Source organism: Ovis canadensis, chromosome 19 (assembly GCF_042477335.2).
Source record: "Ovis canadensis isolate MfBH-ARS-UI-01 breed Bighorn chromosome 19, ARS-UI_OviCan_v2, whole genome shotgun sequence".
NCBI lineage: Eukaryota > Metazoa > Chordata > Mammalia > Artiodactyla > Bovidae > Ovis > Ovis canadensis.
Window position 1 is genome coordinate 47276417 of NC_091263.1, and position 14912 is coordinate 47291328.

At 42.1% G+C, this 14912-nt stretch overlaps 1 protein-coding gene across 5 annotated transcripts in view; it reads left to right on the forward strand.

Annotated features, from left to right (window-relative positions):
- EOGT (EGF domain specific O-linked N-acetylglucosamine transferase) overlaps positions 1-14912 on the forward strand; it is a 56177-nt gene that overhangs the window by 15802 nt on the left and 25463 nt on the right. For 4 of the 5 annotated variants that reach the window (XR_011250864.1, XR_011250863.1, XM_069561685.1 and 1 more), the window contains exons 9-14: positions 1569-1672; positions 7412-7504; positions 7851-7922; positions 9376-9462; positions 9964-10032; positions 13824-13885. Coding sequence is in view for 3 of the 5 variants with exons in the window: in XM_069561685.1 (XP_069417786.1) it covers positions 1569-1672; positions 7412-7504; positions 7851-7922; positions 9376-9462; positions 9964-10032; positions 13824-13885 (487 nt within the window). In the remaining 2 variants the exon portion in view is untranslated. Of the gene's footprint in view, positions 1-1568; positions 1673-7411; positions 7505-7850; positions 7923-9375; positions 9463-9963; positions 10033-11163; positions 11342-13823; positions 13886-14912 lie in introns of those variants that run through there. The other variant, XM_069561687.1, reaches the window with a different exon arrangement.

The window sequence follows — 14912 nt, forward strand, 5'->3', positions numbered from 1 at the left end:
GTGAAATGCTTTAGGAGTTGTGGCTTATGGTCTCTAGAGCCCAGGCTTAGTCGCTCCGCGGCATGTGGGATCTTCCCAGATCAGGGATCCAACCCATGACTCTTGCATTGGCAGGTAGATTCTTCTACCACTGAGCCACCAGGGACGCCCCCATATTAACCGTTACCTTGAGAGCATTCCACAGAATAATACTCTAGTGGGGCCTATTTCTTGAGGACAGAGCCTTCGTTTTTTCCCTCTTTTATAAATCCTCCTGGTACCAATTGCTGTTTTATACATTTGGTCTCCCTCAGTAAGTGCTATGAAGTTGCTGAACGATTCATGAGAAGCTAATGCGGGCTGTGTGCTAATCTGGGAAAAGGAGATGGCTTGTCATAAGACATCATTTTCCTTGTTTATTTGAAAATGTGCTCTTTGGCAGGATTTTTCCGGGTGAAAATAAAAAAGTCCTTCCAAACATTCACCTAAGATACGGGTCTAAAAAGGGAGTAATTTTTTTTTTTCTTTGCCTTTTCCTTTGTTGAGATATAATTGACATCCAGCACTGTTTATGTTGAAGGCGTACACTGTAATGACCTGACTTTTATAAATGGAGTCCTTTTTCCTCTTAGTTTCTGGCACACAGTGTTATTATTTGCTAGGAATGAAGTCAGAATACTTCATGATTTCTGCTTTTGAAAGTCACTGTTTATCTTTTAACTGACCTTTCCTTTAAGGTGTCAGTTCTTAGAATTTCACCCCATTTAGATTTATACATTTATTTCTCGTGAATGCCAGAATTAGGAACTTACAAAGAGCAGTGCCACCCTCCCCTTTCCTCTTTGACCCAGCACACTCCAGCTGGTTGAAGTTTTCCCTTGTGCCAGGCACTGGGGTGTCTCCTTTAGGTATGTTACCTAAAAGCTGGCATCTAAGTATATTGACTTCCTATTTCCAGTAGAGAAGCTGAAGCTTTGGAATTTACAGACTTACCTGAGAATGTTGCTCATAATTTCAACCTCTTTTTCTGAGTCCAGAGTTCTTACGCTTTTAATTAGGACATGAGATTTCAGCTCTTTAAATGATAACTGGTTACTGTTTCCCTAAGAAGCAATATTATAAGTAGTGATTAAAAGGAGAAAAAGAGACAGGAATGAAAAAATACCAAAATGTTAATAGTTGCCATCATTGCCAGTACCATCATGAGCAGGTATCGATTGATTTTTAAAAATAAAAGATCATAAAAATAGTGATTAGTCTTAATGGCTCTATAGTTCTCATGTTGAGTTAAAGAAGCTTCTGTTACTTTTTCTGGGAACTTAGTGATCATTTATTTCTTAGTGTGTAAGGGAAAGGCATTCCTAATTTTCACATGATCGATTTGAAAATGAATGTTTGAGCATAATCAATCTGTCAACTGAGGACAACTTGTGTATGATCATTTTATGTTTAGAAAATTGTTAATTTTCCACTGATTCATTTCAGCTAAAAGTCTACCATACTATAAATGGATGGGGTAGAATAAAAATTGTGTAATCGTTTCTTTTGGGGTTAATGGACATTAATTTCTTTTTTTCTTTCAATCCTAGGTGTTAACATGTATCACCACTTCTGTGATTTCATCAATCTTTACATTACCCAGCATGTTAACAATTCCTTTAGCACAGACGTGTACATTGTGATGTGGGACACGGTAAGAACTGGCTTTCTGCTTTAGTGCTGTCTTTACCTTACTCAGTACTGGTTTGACTCTCATCTTATGTAATAGAATTTGCTAAGATGCATGCACTTACATTTACACATGTACACATACATATTCATGCATGTGCAGATGGTGTGAATGCATCTGTGTGGATGAATTTATGTGTAGGTATACACATGGCTGGGCTTCCTTGATGGCTCAGTGATAAAGAATCCGCCCGATAATGCAGGAGATGTGGGTTTGATCCCTGGGTCAGGAAGATCCCCTGGAGGAGGGAATGATAGCCCACTCCAGTATTCTTGCCTGGAGAATCCCATGGACAGAGGATCCTGGCAGGCTACAGTCCATGGGGTCGCGAAAGAGTCAGACATGACTGAGTGACTGAACTACAACCTCGATACATATGGGAAGATGCACATGTTTTTGAAATTTAGAATGAGGTTGTAGAAGCTTGCTTTCCATGCTTTGAGGAGGTAGAGCTCAGGGTGCCTCTGAGACAAGCATAAAAGATCATCATTTGTTACACTGTGGTCCCTGGGTGGGGAGAGCCTGCCTCTGTTCACAGTCTGGCCTCTGGTGATCGCCATCCATTTCCACTGTGGTCCTTGGGTGGGGAGAGCCTGCCTCTGTTCACAGTCTGGCCTCTGGTGATCGCCATCCATTTCCACTGTGGTCCCTGGGTTGGGAGAGCCTGCCTCTGCTCACAGTCTGGCTTCGGTGATCGGCATCCGTTTCCACTGTGGTCCCTGGGTGGGGAGAGCCTGCCTCTGCTCACAGTCTGGCTTCGGTGATCGCCATCCATTTCCACTGTGGTCCCTGGGTGGGGAGAGCCTGCCTCTGCTCACAGTCTGGCTTCGGTGATCGCCATCCATTTCCACTGTGGTCCCTGGGTGGGGAGAGCCTGCCTCTGCTTACAGTCTGGCCTCTGGCGATCGCCATCCATTTTGCTTCACTGCGCCTTCCCGGTTGCTTCCTGCTTCGTGCCAGGTTGCGCCGCATGTATCTGAGTGTTAGGCCTACATGTAGCTACACATGTTGAATCACAGCTGCTATGGGCTTATTTGTTTTTAGTGCATCTTTTTCCCTCTTCTCTTTCTTTGCCTGCCTTTCACATGTTTTTTTCCTATAGCTGGCCCTTCCACTGGCCAAGGTCATCCCAAAGTTGCCCTGGTACTCTCACCTCTAGAATGGGAGAATTACAGTATCTACTTCAGTGTCGTTTTGAGGATAAAGCATATCATGTGCAAACAGTCTCAGCGCCTGATCCACAACACATGTGCTCTGAATGGTAACCATGACAGTGAGCTGGAGAACACATGGTATATAGTGTGCATGCTAGAGGCTGCCCAACCTGGGAAGTGGGAACACCCACCGAGAAGTCACCTCAGGTTCACCCAGACATTCCAATGCTCAGGATGCTCACAGGCCCCCCTCTTACCCCAAGTCTATTGAGAAGGATGGTTGAGGGGAAATACAGCTTGCTGGCAGGGCAGCATTAGGCACTGCTTCTCAGGACTCCTCGCAGAGAGATGTGATTCCTCCTGGGACAGGTACAGGTCCCCCAGGGCCAGAATCTTCTGAAACAACTGCATTGGCCACACCACCAGGATCCCGAGAGGCAAGCCAGTTACAGGAGCTCTCTTCCCTCCACACTCAGTGTACCCGTCAGGTGTCTTTTAGAATCACAAGCCATGGCCCCTAGCACACGGTGGAGGCGTGCTGTCCAGTTCCAGAGGGCAGAGCTGCACCGTGAACTGAGGTCAGGTTGTCTTGCAAAAGGGGAACTGTTTTGCTAACACTTTCTTTGCTGATGAGGGGCTGGTAGCAGAGCTGTGACAAGAGGTTTCATCATCATGGCTCCCTAGCCCTATAGTTTGATTTCAAGCCTGATGAGAACTGTTTCTAACATTTTCAGCAACTTAATGCTCACTTTTTGCTTTCCTTCTTTGCATGTGTTTTCACTTCCCTTTTGTGTTTCAGTTTTGCTGCCAGTACGGTTCTATTTCTTAGAAATGTTTCTCTGAGCAAAGGGATCTGCTGTCCCTTTCTTTCCTCTTTTTGTATATGATTGTGGTTTCTAGGTCCCATGCACAGGCTCCCTGTAGCTCTGAATGATTAACTCAGGGTTGTTGTGGTTTTTTTATTTTTCATTTACATCTGATGTTCTCATAATGCTCACAAGTGTCGGTGGGCCAGGGTTTTTATTTATTTTATAGATGAGGAAGCTGAGGTGTTAGTATTTATAAGACAACACAGTCGGTGAAGGGTGGAGTCAGGGTTCCCATCTAAGCAGTTGTCCCCAGACCTGTGCCTTGCAACTACAGTGCTTCCTTGTCTCCCTGTACTTCCCTGAAGATCTTGTTAAGTTGACGGAAAGTTTTCCAGAAGCTTCCTTGTATCTCATTGCATGCTTTCCCGTGTCTTCCTCTAGTGGAGTAAACTAAACTGAGCCAGCTTCTACGGCCTCTCCCCTTCTCTAAGCCTGCTGGGGTGGAGTGAATAAGGTGCGTGGCCACCACGGGGCTCCCCAGTTACTCAGTTAATGGGGCACAGGGTGTTAGTGCAGCCTGACCGCGACTGCCCTGTACTTGCAGTCGAGCAAGTTGGCCGCCCTGATGTGACCTCCCTCCTCTGCTCCTCTCTGTGCATCCGTTTAGAACCTGTGTTCTTGGTCAGAGAGGCCTTTGCTCGTGGCTCAGTCAGGGTCTCAGGACAGGCAAGTACCAGGTTGTGTCAGAATTGAGACCCCCTGGAAGCCTGTAGGGAGGATGTGGGTGGGTGAGGTGTCCTGTGGCTGCCACCTGGTTCTCTTTTGCTGGGAAGGCCTTGAGGGAAGCAGCTCTGCCACCCTTGGCTGACATGAGTTGAACCCCCTGTGGTGGATGGTGTTGCCCTGGAACCAGTCTTTGTGGCCCTGGACGAGCCGTGTGCCCCGAGGAGGAGTTGGGAGCTGGCGGTGCTGCACTTCAGGTCAGTTTACAGACTCTCCCCACAAGGAAGCGTCTGGGGCCACCCTTCTCACCTGCACAGAGCTCGGCAGTCTAACTGCTGACCTGGAGCCACGCGCCCGGGGACACTCCTGCAGACACATTTCTGGGCATGGCAGGATTGCTCTTACAAAGGAGCACCAGGGAGCTTTCTGCAGGCTTTCCGCCTTTCCTTGTGCTGAGAAGTGTACTATAGCTTTATTATTACTATTTTTAATTATACAACTAAGACCAAGTTATAATGAGTTCGGTCAACCCAGAAGTATATAAAGTTTTTATTTTTTTTTTAAAGTCTCCTGTATCTCCTCAAATTCCATTTCCTTTGAAGGTTAATTGCGGTTAGCATATGTGAGAATACATTGCAAGACTTTATTTTAATAAATGTAAACACATCTTTATACAACACTTAAACAAGGACTTACATAAGGATGTGTATATATACATAATGTGAAATCGCTCAGTCGTGTCTGACTCTTTTCGACCCCATGGACTGTAGCCCACCAGGCACCTCTGTCCATGGGATTCTCCAGGCAAGAATACTGAAGTGGGTTGCCATGCCCTCCTCCAGGGGAGATCTTCCCAACCCAGGGATTGAACCTGGATCTCCTGCATTGCGGGTGGATTCTTAACTGCCTGAGCCACCAGGAATGCCTTAGTTCATGTATTTCCCTCTGCCCCTACTGTGGTCACATTTAATTTGTTTCCAGTTCTTTGCTCTTTACAGAAATTCTGTCCTGAACATCTTTTTCATATACATGTATCTTTACACAGTCATCCTAGAATTTCTGAAGGGCAGATTCCTATAAGGGGAATTTCTAAGTCATAGATTGTCTTATGTTTGAGATATACACAGGAGGAAATTTTATGTCATCTTAAGACTGTACAAATATTCTTCAACATAAGACTGGAAAAGTCCCTCCTTCCTCTGTGGCAAATCATTTGAATTTGAGGGATGTGGAAAAAGAAGCTTCTCGAGGTGGTTATTACTGAATAACACATGCCATCTCGGAAAAGGGACCAGTCAGGATCACTGTATTTTATTATTAAATTTTCCTTATTTCATCTTATTTCATCACAAGTATTTTAGCTCAGGAAACTGCCTAGAATCACTTCTTTAATTACCCTTTATGTATATTATTGAACCAAAACGGGAACATGTAATTTTTGATGGTGTTGAGAAGGGCCTTTATTAGAACAGCACCAGAGACCCATTGAAGGAAAGAATTTTTATTTTTTATCATCACATCTAACAGTTCTCAATACCTTTGAAATGACTCTAATATGTGCAGCATAAAATTTTCAAAATCTGAAAAAAAGAATGCTGTAAAGATAAAAAGACATGGGCATAATGAACATCATGTGTAACCAGCTGGAGACCTTGAATGTAACCCTACAGTATGTATTTCTTATTTCTTTTGGCTGAGTTTTTCCATCTAAATTCTACCATTTTGCTATAAATTGACCTACTTCCTTCAGCTGATGGAGTAGTAATTAATGTCTACTTTTCAAAAATGAAATGCATTTGGTAAGTGTCCAGAAAGAACTAGTTCTGCCATATACACATATGGAGGTTACACATATGGAGTCTGGAACCAATGAGGCTGGATTTAATCCCAGCTCTGTAATCCCAGCAGCTCTACAGTTGAGGCGGGTTACTTTAACTTTGTCTCAGTTTCCTCATCTTTAAAATAGGGATAATGGTATTCCCTCACTCATGAAGTTAGTGCAGTGGTTTAATGTGTTAATAACATCAAGTTCTTAAAACAGTGCTGGGATGTAGGAAGTATACAAGATACTCTTGTCATTACTCTTAGTAATGTCAAAGGGAATTATCAAATATTACTCATTAATCAATAGGGAGATCATTTCCTAGAGTTACTAACATTATATTTTTAATGTTAAAACTTTCAAAGCATTTTCTTACTCTCAGATTTTTTTTTTTTTCCCTTGGAGGATAATTGCTTTGCAATGTTGTGGTGCCATACGTTAACATGAATCAGTCATAACTGTGTGTGTGTGTGTTTGTGTGTCCGTCCATGTGTGTGTCCTCTCCCTCTTGAGCCTCCATCTCCCTGACATCCCACCCCTCTCGGTCATCACAGAGTGCCAGGCTAGGCTCCCTGTGTTATATAGCGGCTTCCCACTAGGTACTGTTTTACATATGATAGTGCATGTATGTCTGCTCCTTTTTCAATTTGTCCTACCCTCTCTTCCCCTGCTGTGTCTACCAGTCCTTCCTCTACGTCTGCATCTCCTTTTCTTCTCTGTAAACAGGATCATCAGTACCATGTTTCTAGATTCCATAAGCGCTCAGATTTCTTTCTAAAAGTGCATTCTGTCTGCTCTGATGAGTTTTGCTCCCTGTGCATGCTCTGGTGTGTACAAAAGGTGATGTGTCTATGTGTTGTATAGTTTGCATAGAGAATTCACAGAAAAAAAACCCCCCACAATTATTCCAGTTTCAAGGACATGAGAATAAAAAGGGCTAGGGTGAGAAAACAAAACATTTTTAGCAGACTGAGATTATAATTATGATGATTATTTCTGATGCTATTACATCAAATTAGGGACTTGCTCAGGCAAGTCCATTTTTCCCAATGGAAAAATCCATTTTTCTTCTGTGGATTTTATGAACGGTGTTTCAGGTTGTTGGTTCACTAACAAGCTAATTCAGGTATTTTCTGATGTTTTTGAAAAGCCAGGTTTAGCCACATTCCCTAACTTACTTTGTTTCCACTTTCAGAGCTCCTATGGATATGGTGACCTATTCTCCGACACGTGGAAAGCATTTACTGATTATGATGTTATACATTTGAAAACTTATGACTCCAAAAGGGTACTGGAAGCTTTACTGAAATGCCTGTAAATAACTGTCATTATCAATGACTCAGTCATCAAATAAATATTTAATCTGGGTTTCTATGAGCTATTATCATTGATTTCTAACTCCTTAGTTTCTCTGTAATAACTAGAATCATCATGATTATTTTAACCACGTAGCTTTTAAAAACTTTTCCCCATAACTTTTCTGAAAATATGAATGCCATTTGATTGAAATAATTAGCTAATCAAAATATTTTAATGCAAAATAGGCATTAATTTTTTCTATTAAAAAATTGCTATTTTAGTGTGAAGGATGCAGATTGTAATTCTCTTACCTTTCAAAATATCTCCATTCTTAGGTATGTTTTAAAGAAGCTATTTTTTCCTTACTTCCTCGGATGAGATACGGGCTGTTCTATAACACCCCTCTGGTAAGCATGTCATCTGTGGTTGACAGTCATGTTCAGAGAATTGATTCTTGGTGGATTTTAAGATAACATTTAAAAGAAAAAATGAAAAAAAATTTTTTAATTGGTGGAAATTTGCTTTACAATGTTGTATTGGTTTTTGCCACACGACAATGTGAATCAGTCATAATTATATATATATATATATACATATATATATATGTGCACACACACACACACAGAGTCATATATATATACACATCCCCTCCCTCTTGAGCCTCCCTCCCCTCCCCTTATCCCACCCTTCTAGGTCATCACAGAGTGCCAGACTGGGCTCCCTGTGTTATATAGCAACTTCCCACTAACTGTCTATTTTACACGTGATAGTGACTGTATGTCATTGCTGCTTTCCCAATTCATACCACTCTCACCTTCCCCTGGTGTGTCTACAAGTCCATTCTCTACTAGGTTTATCAGTACCATTTTTCTAGATTCCATATATCCGTTAATATTTGATACTTGTTTTTTCTGACTGACTTCATTCTGTGTAAGAGGCTCTAGATTCATCCACCTTACTACAGCAGACTCATATGTTTCCTTTTCACTCCATTGTATGTATGTACCCCATCTTTATCCATTCATTTGTTGATGGACATTTAGATTGCTTCCATGCTTTGGCTATTATAGATATTGCCACTGTGAACATTGGGGTATATGTGTCTTTTTAGAATTGTGGTTTTCTCAGGGTATATGCCCAGTAGTGGGATTGCTAGGTCATATGGTAGATGACCTAGACCCAGACTGGTGATGGAAGTAAATTCCAATGCTGTAAAGAGCAATATTGCATAGGAACCTGGAATGTTAGGTCCGTGAATCAATGGTAAATTAGAAGTGGTCAAAAAGGAGATGGCAAGAGTGAACACTGACATTTTAGAAATCAGTGAACTAAAATGGACTGGAATGGGTGAATATTCTTTGGAGGAACTGATGCTGAAGCTTCAATACTTTGGCTACCTGATGCAAAGAACTGACTCATTTGAAAAGACCCGATTCTGGGAAAGATTGAAGGCGGTAGGAGAAGGGGATGATGGAGGATGAGTTGGTTGGATGGCATCACCGACTTGATGGACATGAGTCTGAGCAAGCTCTGGAAGTTGATGACGGAGAGGGAAGGCTGGCATGCTGCAGTCCATGGGGTGGCAAAGAGTCGGACTGAGCGACTGAACTGAATTGATGCTAGATTTATTGCTAGTTTTTCAAGGTATCGTCATACCGATTTCCACAATGACTGTATCAGTTCACATTCTCACCCACAGTGTAGGGGGGCCTCGTTTTCTCCATATCCTCTCCAGCATTTATTGTTTGTAGATTTTTTGATGATGGCCATTAAGATAGTACTTATGTATAACTTGAGAACATCTTAAATAGTAATGCAGAAATTACTCATTGTAATAGGAAATATTGTTTTTTATTGTAGATCTCTGGGTGTCAAAATACTGGGTTATTCAGGGCATTTTCCCAGCATGTACTGCACAGACTGAACATCACACAAGAGGGTCCCAAGGTAATGGCTGCATTATGGTTTCTGAGGTAGGCTGGACTTCTCACCCCCTGATAAAAGTCAGTATCATCTTTACAGAAAAAGATCATCAGCAGACAGTGTTTTCTGGGTTAACCAGAAATTCTGACCTGGAGTAATTTGAAATCAGATGTCAACAACCTAGGAAATTTTGATAAACTAAGAGATAGTGGAAGAATGTACTTTTTTTTCCTTTTCCTTTCCCTGTCTCTCCCCTTCCTCTCCCAAGCTCCCACCCAGTCCACGCATCCTCTGCCCCCAAATATACTCAAACAAAAGTAGTATAATGAATGCGTTTTGCCTTCTGTGGCTAAAGTGAGTACATTTTTAACCCCTGGAAGAACTGTGAAGAAATCAGGCTAAAAGGAAAAAAAAGAGTCCCATAAAGCTGTCCTTATTGAGTTTTATCTCTTGGTGAAAATCCCATTTTAAATTTTATTTATTTGTCTGTCCAGGCATAACAGCAATATTTTGCCTTTTTCACAGGGTGGAAAAATTCGAGTGACCATTCTCGCACGGAGCACAGAGTATCGGAAAATACTGAACCAAAATGAGGTCAGTTTTTGGTATGCATTTTTAACAGTGACATATTGAATTTAACTTCCTATCAGTAATGTGCTTTGTTTTTTTTTTTTCATACCCTACTAAATGCTTTGGTTTGAAATTATTAGCTTTTAGAATATTTTGATGATTACACCCAGTTCATTTATTAGATTTTTACTGGAAATCATCAAACCAGACATTACTAAATGAGCTCTGCCTTACTATAGACGTTCCTCTGCACTAACTCAGAGTGGAAACAGAGACAAAACTGCCCGAGTCCTGCCTCTGCTGCAGTGGATTGCCAAACATTTTGTCTCTGAACAAACTAGCAGCTGAGCAATGGGAGAATATCTTTGGGCAGATGGTAGATGGAGTGTGGCAAGACTGTGGCCTCCAGCAGCAGATGAAGTTGGAAAGTCCTTATCCTTTTCATGAGCATCTTAGAAATTGTTCCCCTCTTATGCTTCCTGACTCATTTCAACAACATCAATTCAAAACTTATACTTAATTTCAACAAGATTGCAATGGAAGGCTCCCTGCAACAGCAGGACAGGGCAATGTGCTTGCAATAGTAAGGTTTCTAGATGTCCGGAAAAGACAAGGATTATCCCCTAGAGATTCCACAAGGAGTATAGCACTGCGTACACTTCGATTTCATCCCACTGAGACTTCTGTCTCTGTGTGTCAAATTTCTGTGCTACAGAACTGTAAGAGGATAAATTGTGTTGTTTTAAGATGATAAGTGTGTAGTAATTTGTCATGGTAGCAAATAGGCATGAAACCTACTTCTTTATTTATTTGTAAATCACTCTGGCTGCAAGAATAGGTGCAGGGAGATTGATTAAGAGCTGTTGTCCCGATAAGAGCTTAGATGAAGGGGAGGACAGGAGGGATGACAAGATAAATGGTTTCAGGATATATCTTGGAGACAGAGCCTATGACACTGCTTGTGGGAGTGTAAAGTTACAGCCTCGGTGAGGCCAGGAGAGGTAGTGAGAATCAGGCATGAACTCCTGGACTGTTAGCCTAAGCACTTCAGTGGACTTGAGATGGGAGGGAATTTGGGGGCAGCTTTTGATGGGTAAAATGTTTGGCACAAGTTAATTTGGATGCCTAAGAGGCTGATTCAAATTGTGTAATTAGCATCTCTTCTCGAGACACATATGGATTATGGAGGACATGAACATATGGTGTAATGAGGCATCGATTGTAAACTCTGTGGATGGAAGAAATGAACAGCGTGTGTATGTATGTTTTAAAGACCTGGAAATAAAAATGTATAAAGTAATGCACTGAGATGCATCATTAATAGGCAGATGAGTAGTACTTATTGGTAAGGTAACACGTTTTGGATGCAGGTATATGCCAAGCACATGTTCCCTCTGCCTGTCCTTCAACTCTCCCAGCAGACCAATAATATCAGTATTTTATTATTATTCTCCATTCTAAACGAGAACACTGAACCTTGGAGGTTAAAAAAACATGCCCAAGTTCACCCAGCTGGTGAGCAGAGTAACGGGGTGGGGTCGGGGAGGGAAAGGAGTCTACTTCATAGGCAGAGAACACTCCATAGCTGTAACCCAGCTTCACCTGGGAGGAGGCTAACCACTTTCCTTCCCTGTCTGTCGGTCAACTGCTGGAGCGAAGTCCAGTGGAAAGGTTCCACCAGTGGGTGCTGCACTGCAGCTGTCCGTGTTCTCACATCCAGCCCCTCAGGTCGCCTGGATGCCCTTGCCCTAAGGCAGGATTTGGTCATTCAGCTCCAACCCCAAGCCATCATGTGCCCAACTGGTTGCTTTGTTCCCAGGCTTGGTGTCACTGGGAAAGGTAACTCCCAGACAGAGAAGAAATTACTTTTTCCTTTTCCTTGACTCGTGAATAGATAACAAAACCTCCTGCTGCTGCTGCTGCTGCTAAGTCGCTTCAGTCGTGTCCGACTCTGTGCGACCCCAGAGACAGCAGCCTACCAGGCTCTGCTGTCCCTGGGATTCTCCAGGCAAGAACACTGGAGTGGGTTGCCATTTCCTTCTCCAATGCATGAAAGTGAAAAGTGAAAGTGAAGTTACTCAATCGTGTCTGACTCTTAGCAACCCCATGGACTGCAGCCCACCAAGCTCCTCCATCCATGGGATTTTCCAGGCAAGAGTACTGGAGTGGGGTGCCATTGCCTTCTCCAACAAAACCTAGATACCCTGATTAAATGATGGTTCATGCAGTCTTGCCCAGACTCAAGGTTACAACAGTCATTCCGGAAGGGGTATGGCCATGTCTCTGGTCTGACTAAAAATCATGGAAAAGAGCATGCTTCCTTAGGGATCCTTGGAGACATGTGACTCCTTTTAGGTAGGCCCATCTCATTACAAGACAGGGGCTCATGCCCTCTGATTAATTCTCCCCCGAAAAGTGGAATTCTAATCTCTCCTCACTTCTTCAATACTTGCTATAAACAGTGTATCTGTGGGCATCCAGGGACTGTCCAGTGAGAGAAACTTCTACTTTATAACTCTGTGAGTGTGTGATAGGGGATGGGATTGGATTTGGGCCACTGCCTGTTGCTTTTTATGAGCGATAGAGTGGAAGTGCACTAGCCAAGAACACAGGTTCTGGGGTCAGATGACCTAGATTTAGTTTTGGCCCTGCCATTTGCTATATGGGAGATCCTGGCAAAGTTGTTTACCTTCTCTAAGACTTCAGTACATCATTTATGAAATGTGTATAATATAATACTTCCTTGGTATGGTATTTGTGAGCAGGAAGTGACATATACCTAAAGCACTTGGAAATGCCAGCATGATTTCAGTGCAGAGTCAGTGATGCTTCTGTACCTGTTGTTGTTGCAATCAAAGTGTACACATGAGAGAGCAGGATACAAATACAAAATGCTTCTGAAAAGCAGTGATCCGTGGTGTTGGGTTAAGATAGCTTATTTGTGAGGGACCTAGAGAACCATGGTGATGCTTTTGATGTGATGATGAATTGAGCTTAGTTGTTTTCTCTTTGCTAAAAGTATTGTTGTTTATCTATGTAGAGATGTTGAAATTTTTTTCTGCCAGGAATTTAGTATTTTTGGTAGATGAGGTTCCAAGCACTAGGTGTTTGTCTGAAATGATATAGTGGGTAGGAAGAAAATTCTGAAACAAAGTCGGTGCCCAGTGAATGTACATTGAAAGTTGAGGGACTAACTATTAGAATGCTGCTGCTGCTGCTGAGTCACTTCAGTCATGTCCAACTGTGCAACCCCATAGACGGCAGCCCACCAGGCTCCCCTGTCCTTGGGATTCTCCAGGCAAGAACACTAGAGTGGCTTGCCATTTCCTTCTCGAATGCATGAAAGTGAAAAGTGAAAGTAAAGTCGCTCAGTTGTGCCCGACTCTTAGCGACCCCATGGATTGCAGCCTACCAGGCCCCTCCGTCCATGGAATTTTCCAGGCAAGAGTGGGGTGCCGTCACCTTCTCCGAACTATTAGAATAACAGTAGCTAAAAGATAACATTTCATGTGTGTCTAGCTTGTCTATGACAAGCCGTTTACTTTTATGAATTTTCTCCTTTCATCCTCATAGCAGCCCAGTGCAGAGCAATTTTAGGAAGGTGGTGTGTTCCTCCCTAAAATGCAGAGGTGGAGCCTGTACTTGAATTCAGTTAAGGTTTAAAACTGAAACATATTTGTATGAAAATACAAAGGGGATTTAATACTTGAAACATAACTTTACATGAAAAATAAGAAATTTGGGGACTTTAAGGTAAATAAAACTGAAGAGAAGGAAGGAAAAGAAATTCTAAATATATTTCTTTTTTCCCCCAGCTTGTAAATGCACTGAAAACAGTATCTACATTTGAGGTCCAGATTGTTGATTATAAGTATAAGTAAGTAATAATCCAGTCTTGGGCAGATCCTGTCCTCTTTGGCTTTGGTGAGGCATCCTTTGGCAGGGAGAGGAGGGAGGACTTTGTGAATGGGAGGTGTTGGCACTCGTGGATCTGGTAGGGACAAGCGGATACCATCGGTGAATGAGGTGGGCAGGTGAAGACGCCAAGGCTAGTGAGCAGAAGTTCTTCCGCTGTGACAGGCCTGATGTTGCCACACTATCCCTTTTTAAAGAGAAGTGATGAATCCTATTTTCATTTGAAATTTCTGAATTTCTAAAGTCAGCAACTGGGGGACTTCCCTGGCGGTCCAGTGGTTAAGACTTCACCTTTCAGTGTAGGGGCTGCTGGTTCAATCCCTGGTTGGGGAGCTAAATCCCACATGCTTTGTGGCCCCCAAAAATCAAAACATAAAGCAGAAGCAATATTGCAACAAATTCAATAAAGACTTTAAAAATGATCCACATTAAAAAAAAAATCTTAAAACCAGCAACTAATTCCAAATTTTAAAAAATGGCATAAGCCTAAATTGCCCTGTTAGCAGCTGGGTTTCATCTTCTGGCCTAAGATATGGGAATAATTTGAGGTTCATAGAACAGTATGAGGTTTAAAAAAAAAATCTTATAAAATATTTACATTTTGGGGACTTCCCCAGTGGTTCTGCCTTCTAATGCTGGAGGTATGGGTTAGATCCCTGGCTGGGGACCCAAGGTCCCACATGCTGTGGGGTGAGGCTAAAAATTAAAAAGAAAAAAATTTTTTTTTTTTACATTTCCTTTAAATTCTAACATAAGTAAAAAGTTAGAAAGATAGAATTTGCCTACCATTTATGTAGCCCCTGTTGATATAGATACTATATCATATGTTATATGTTATGTAACCCCTGTCTACATAACCCCTGTTGATGTAGAAAATATAGGGCTATAGAAGTAATACATGTTCTTGATTGAAAAAGTCAAGCAGTATAGAAAAGTTCCAATGGAAAGTAAAAATTTTTCTCTCTCCTTTTCACCCACCCACAGTCATA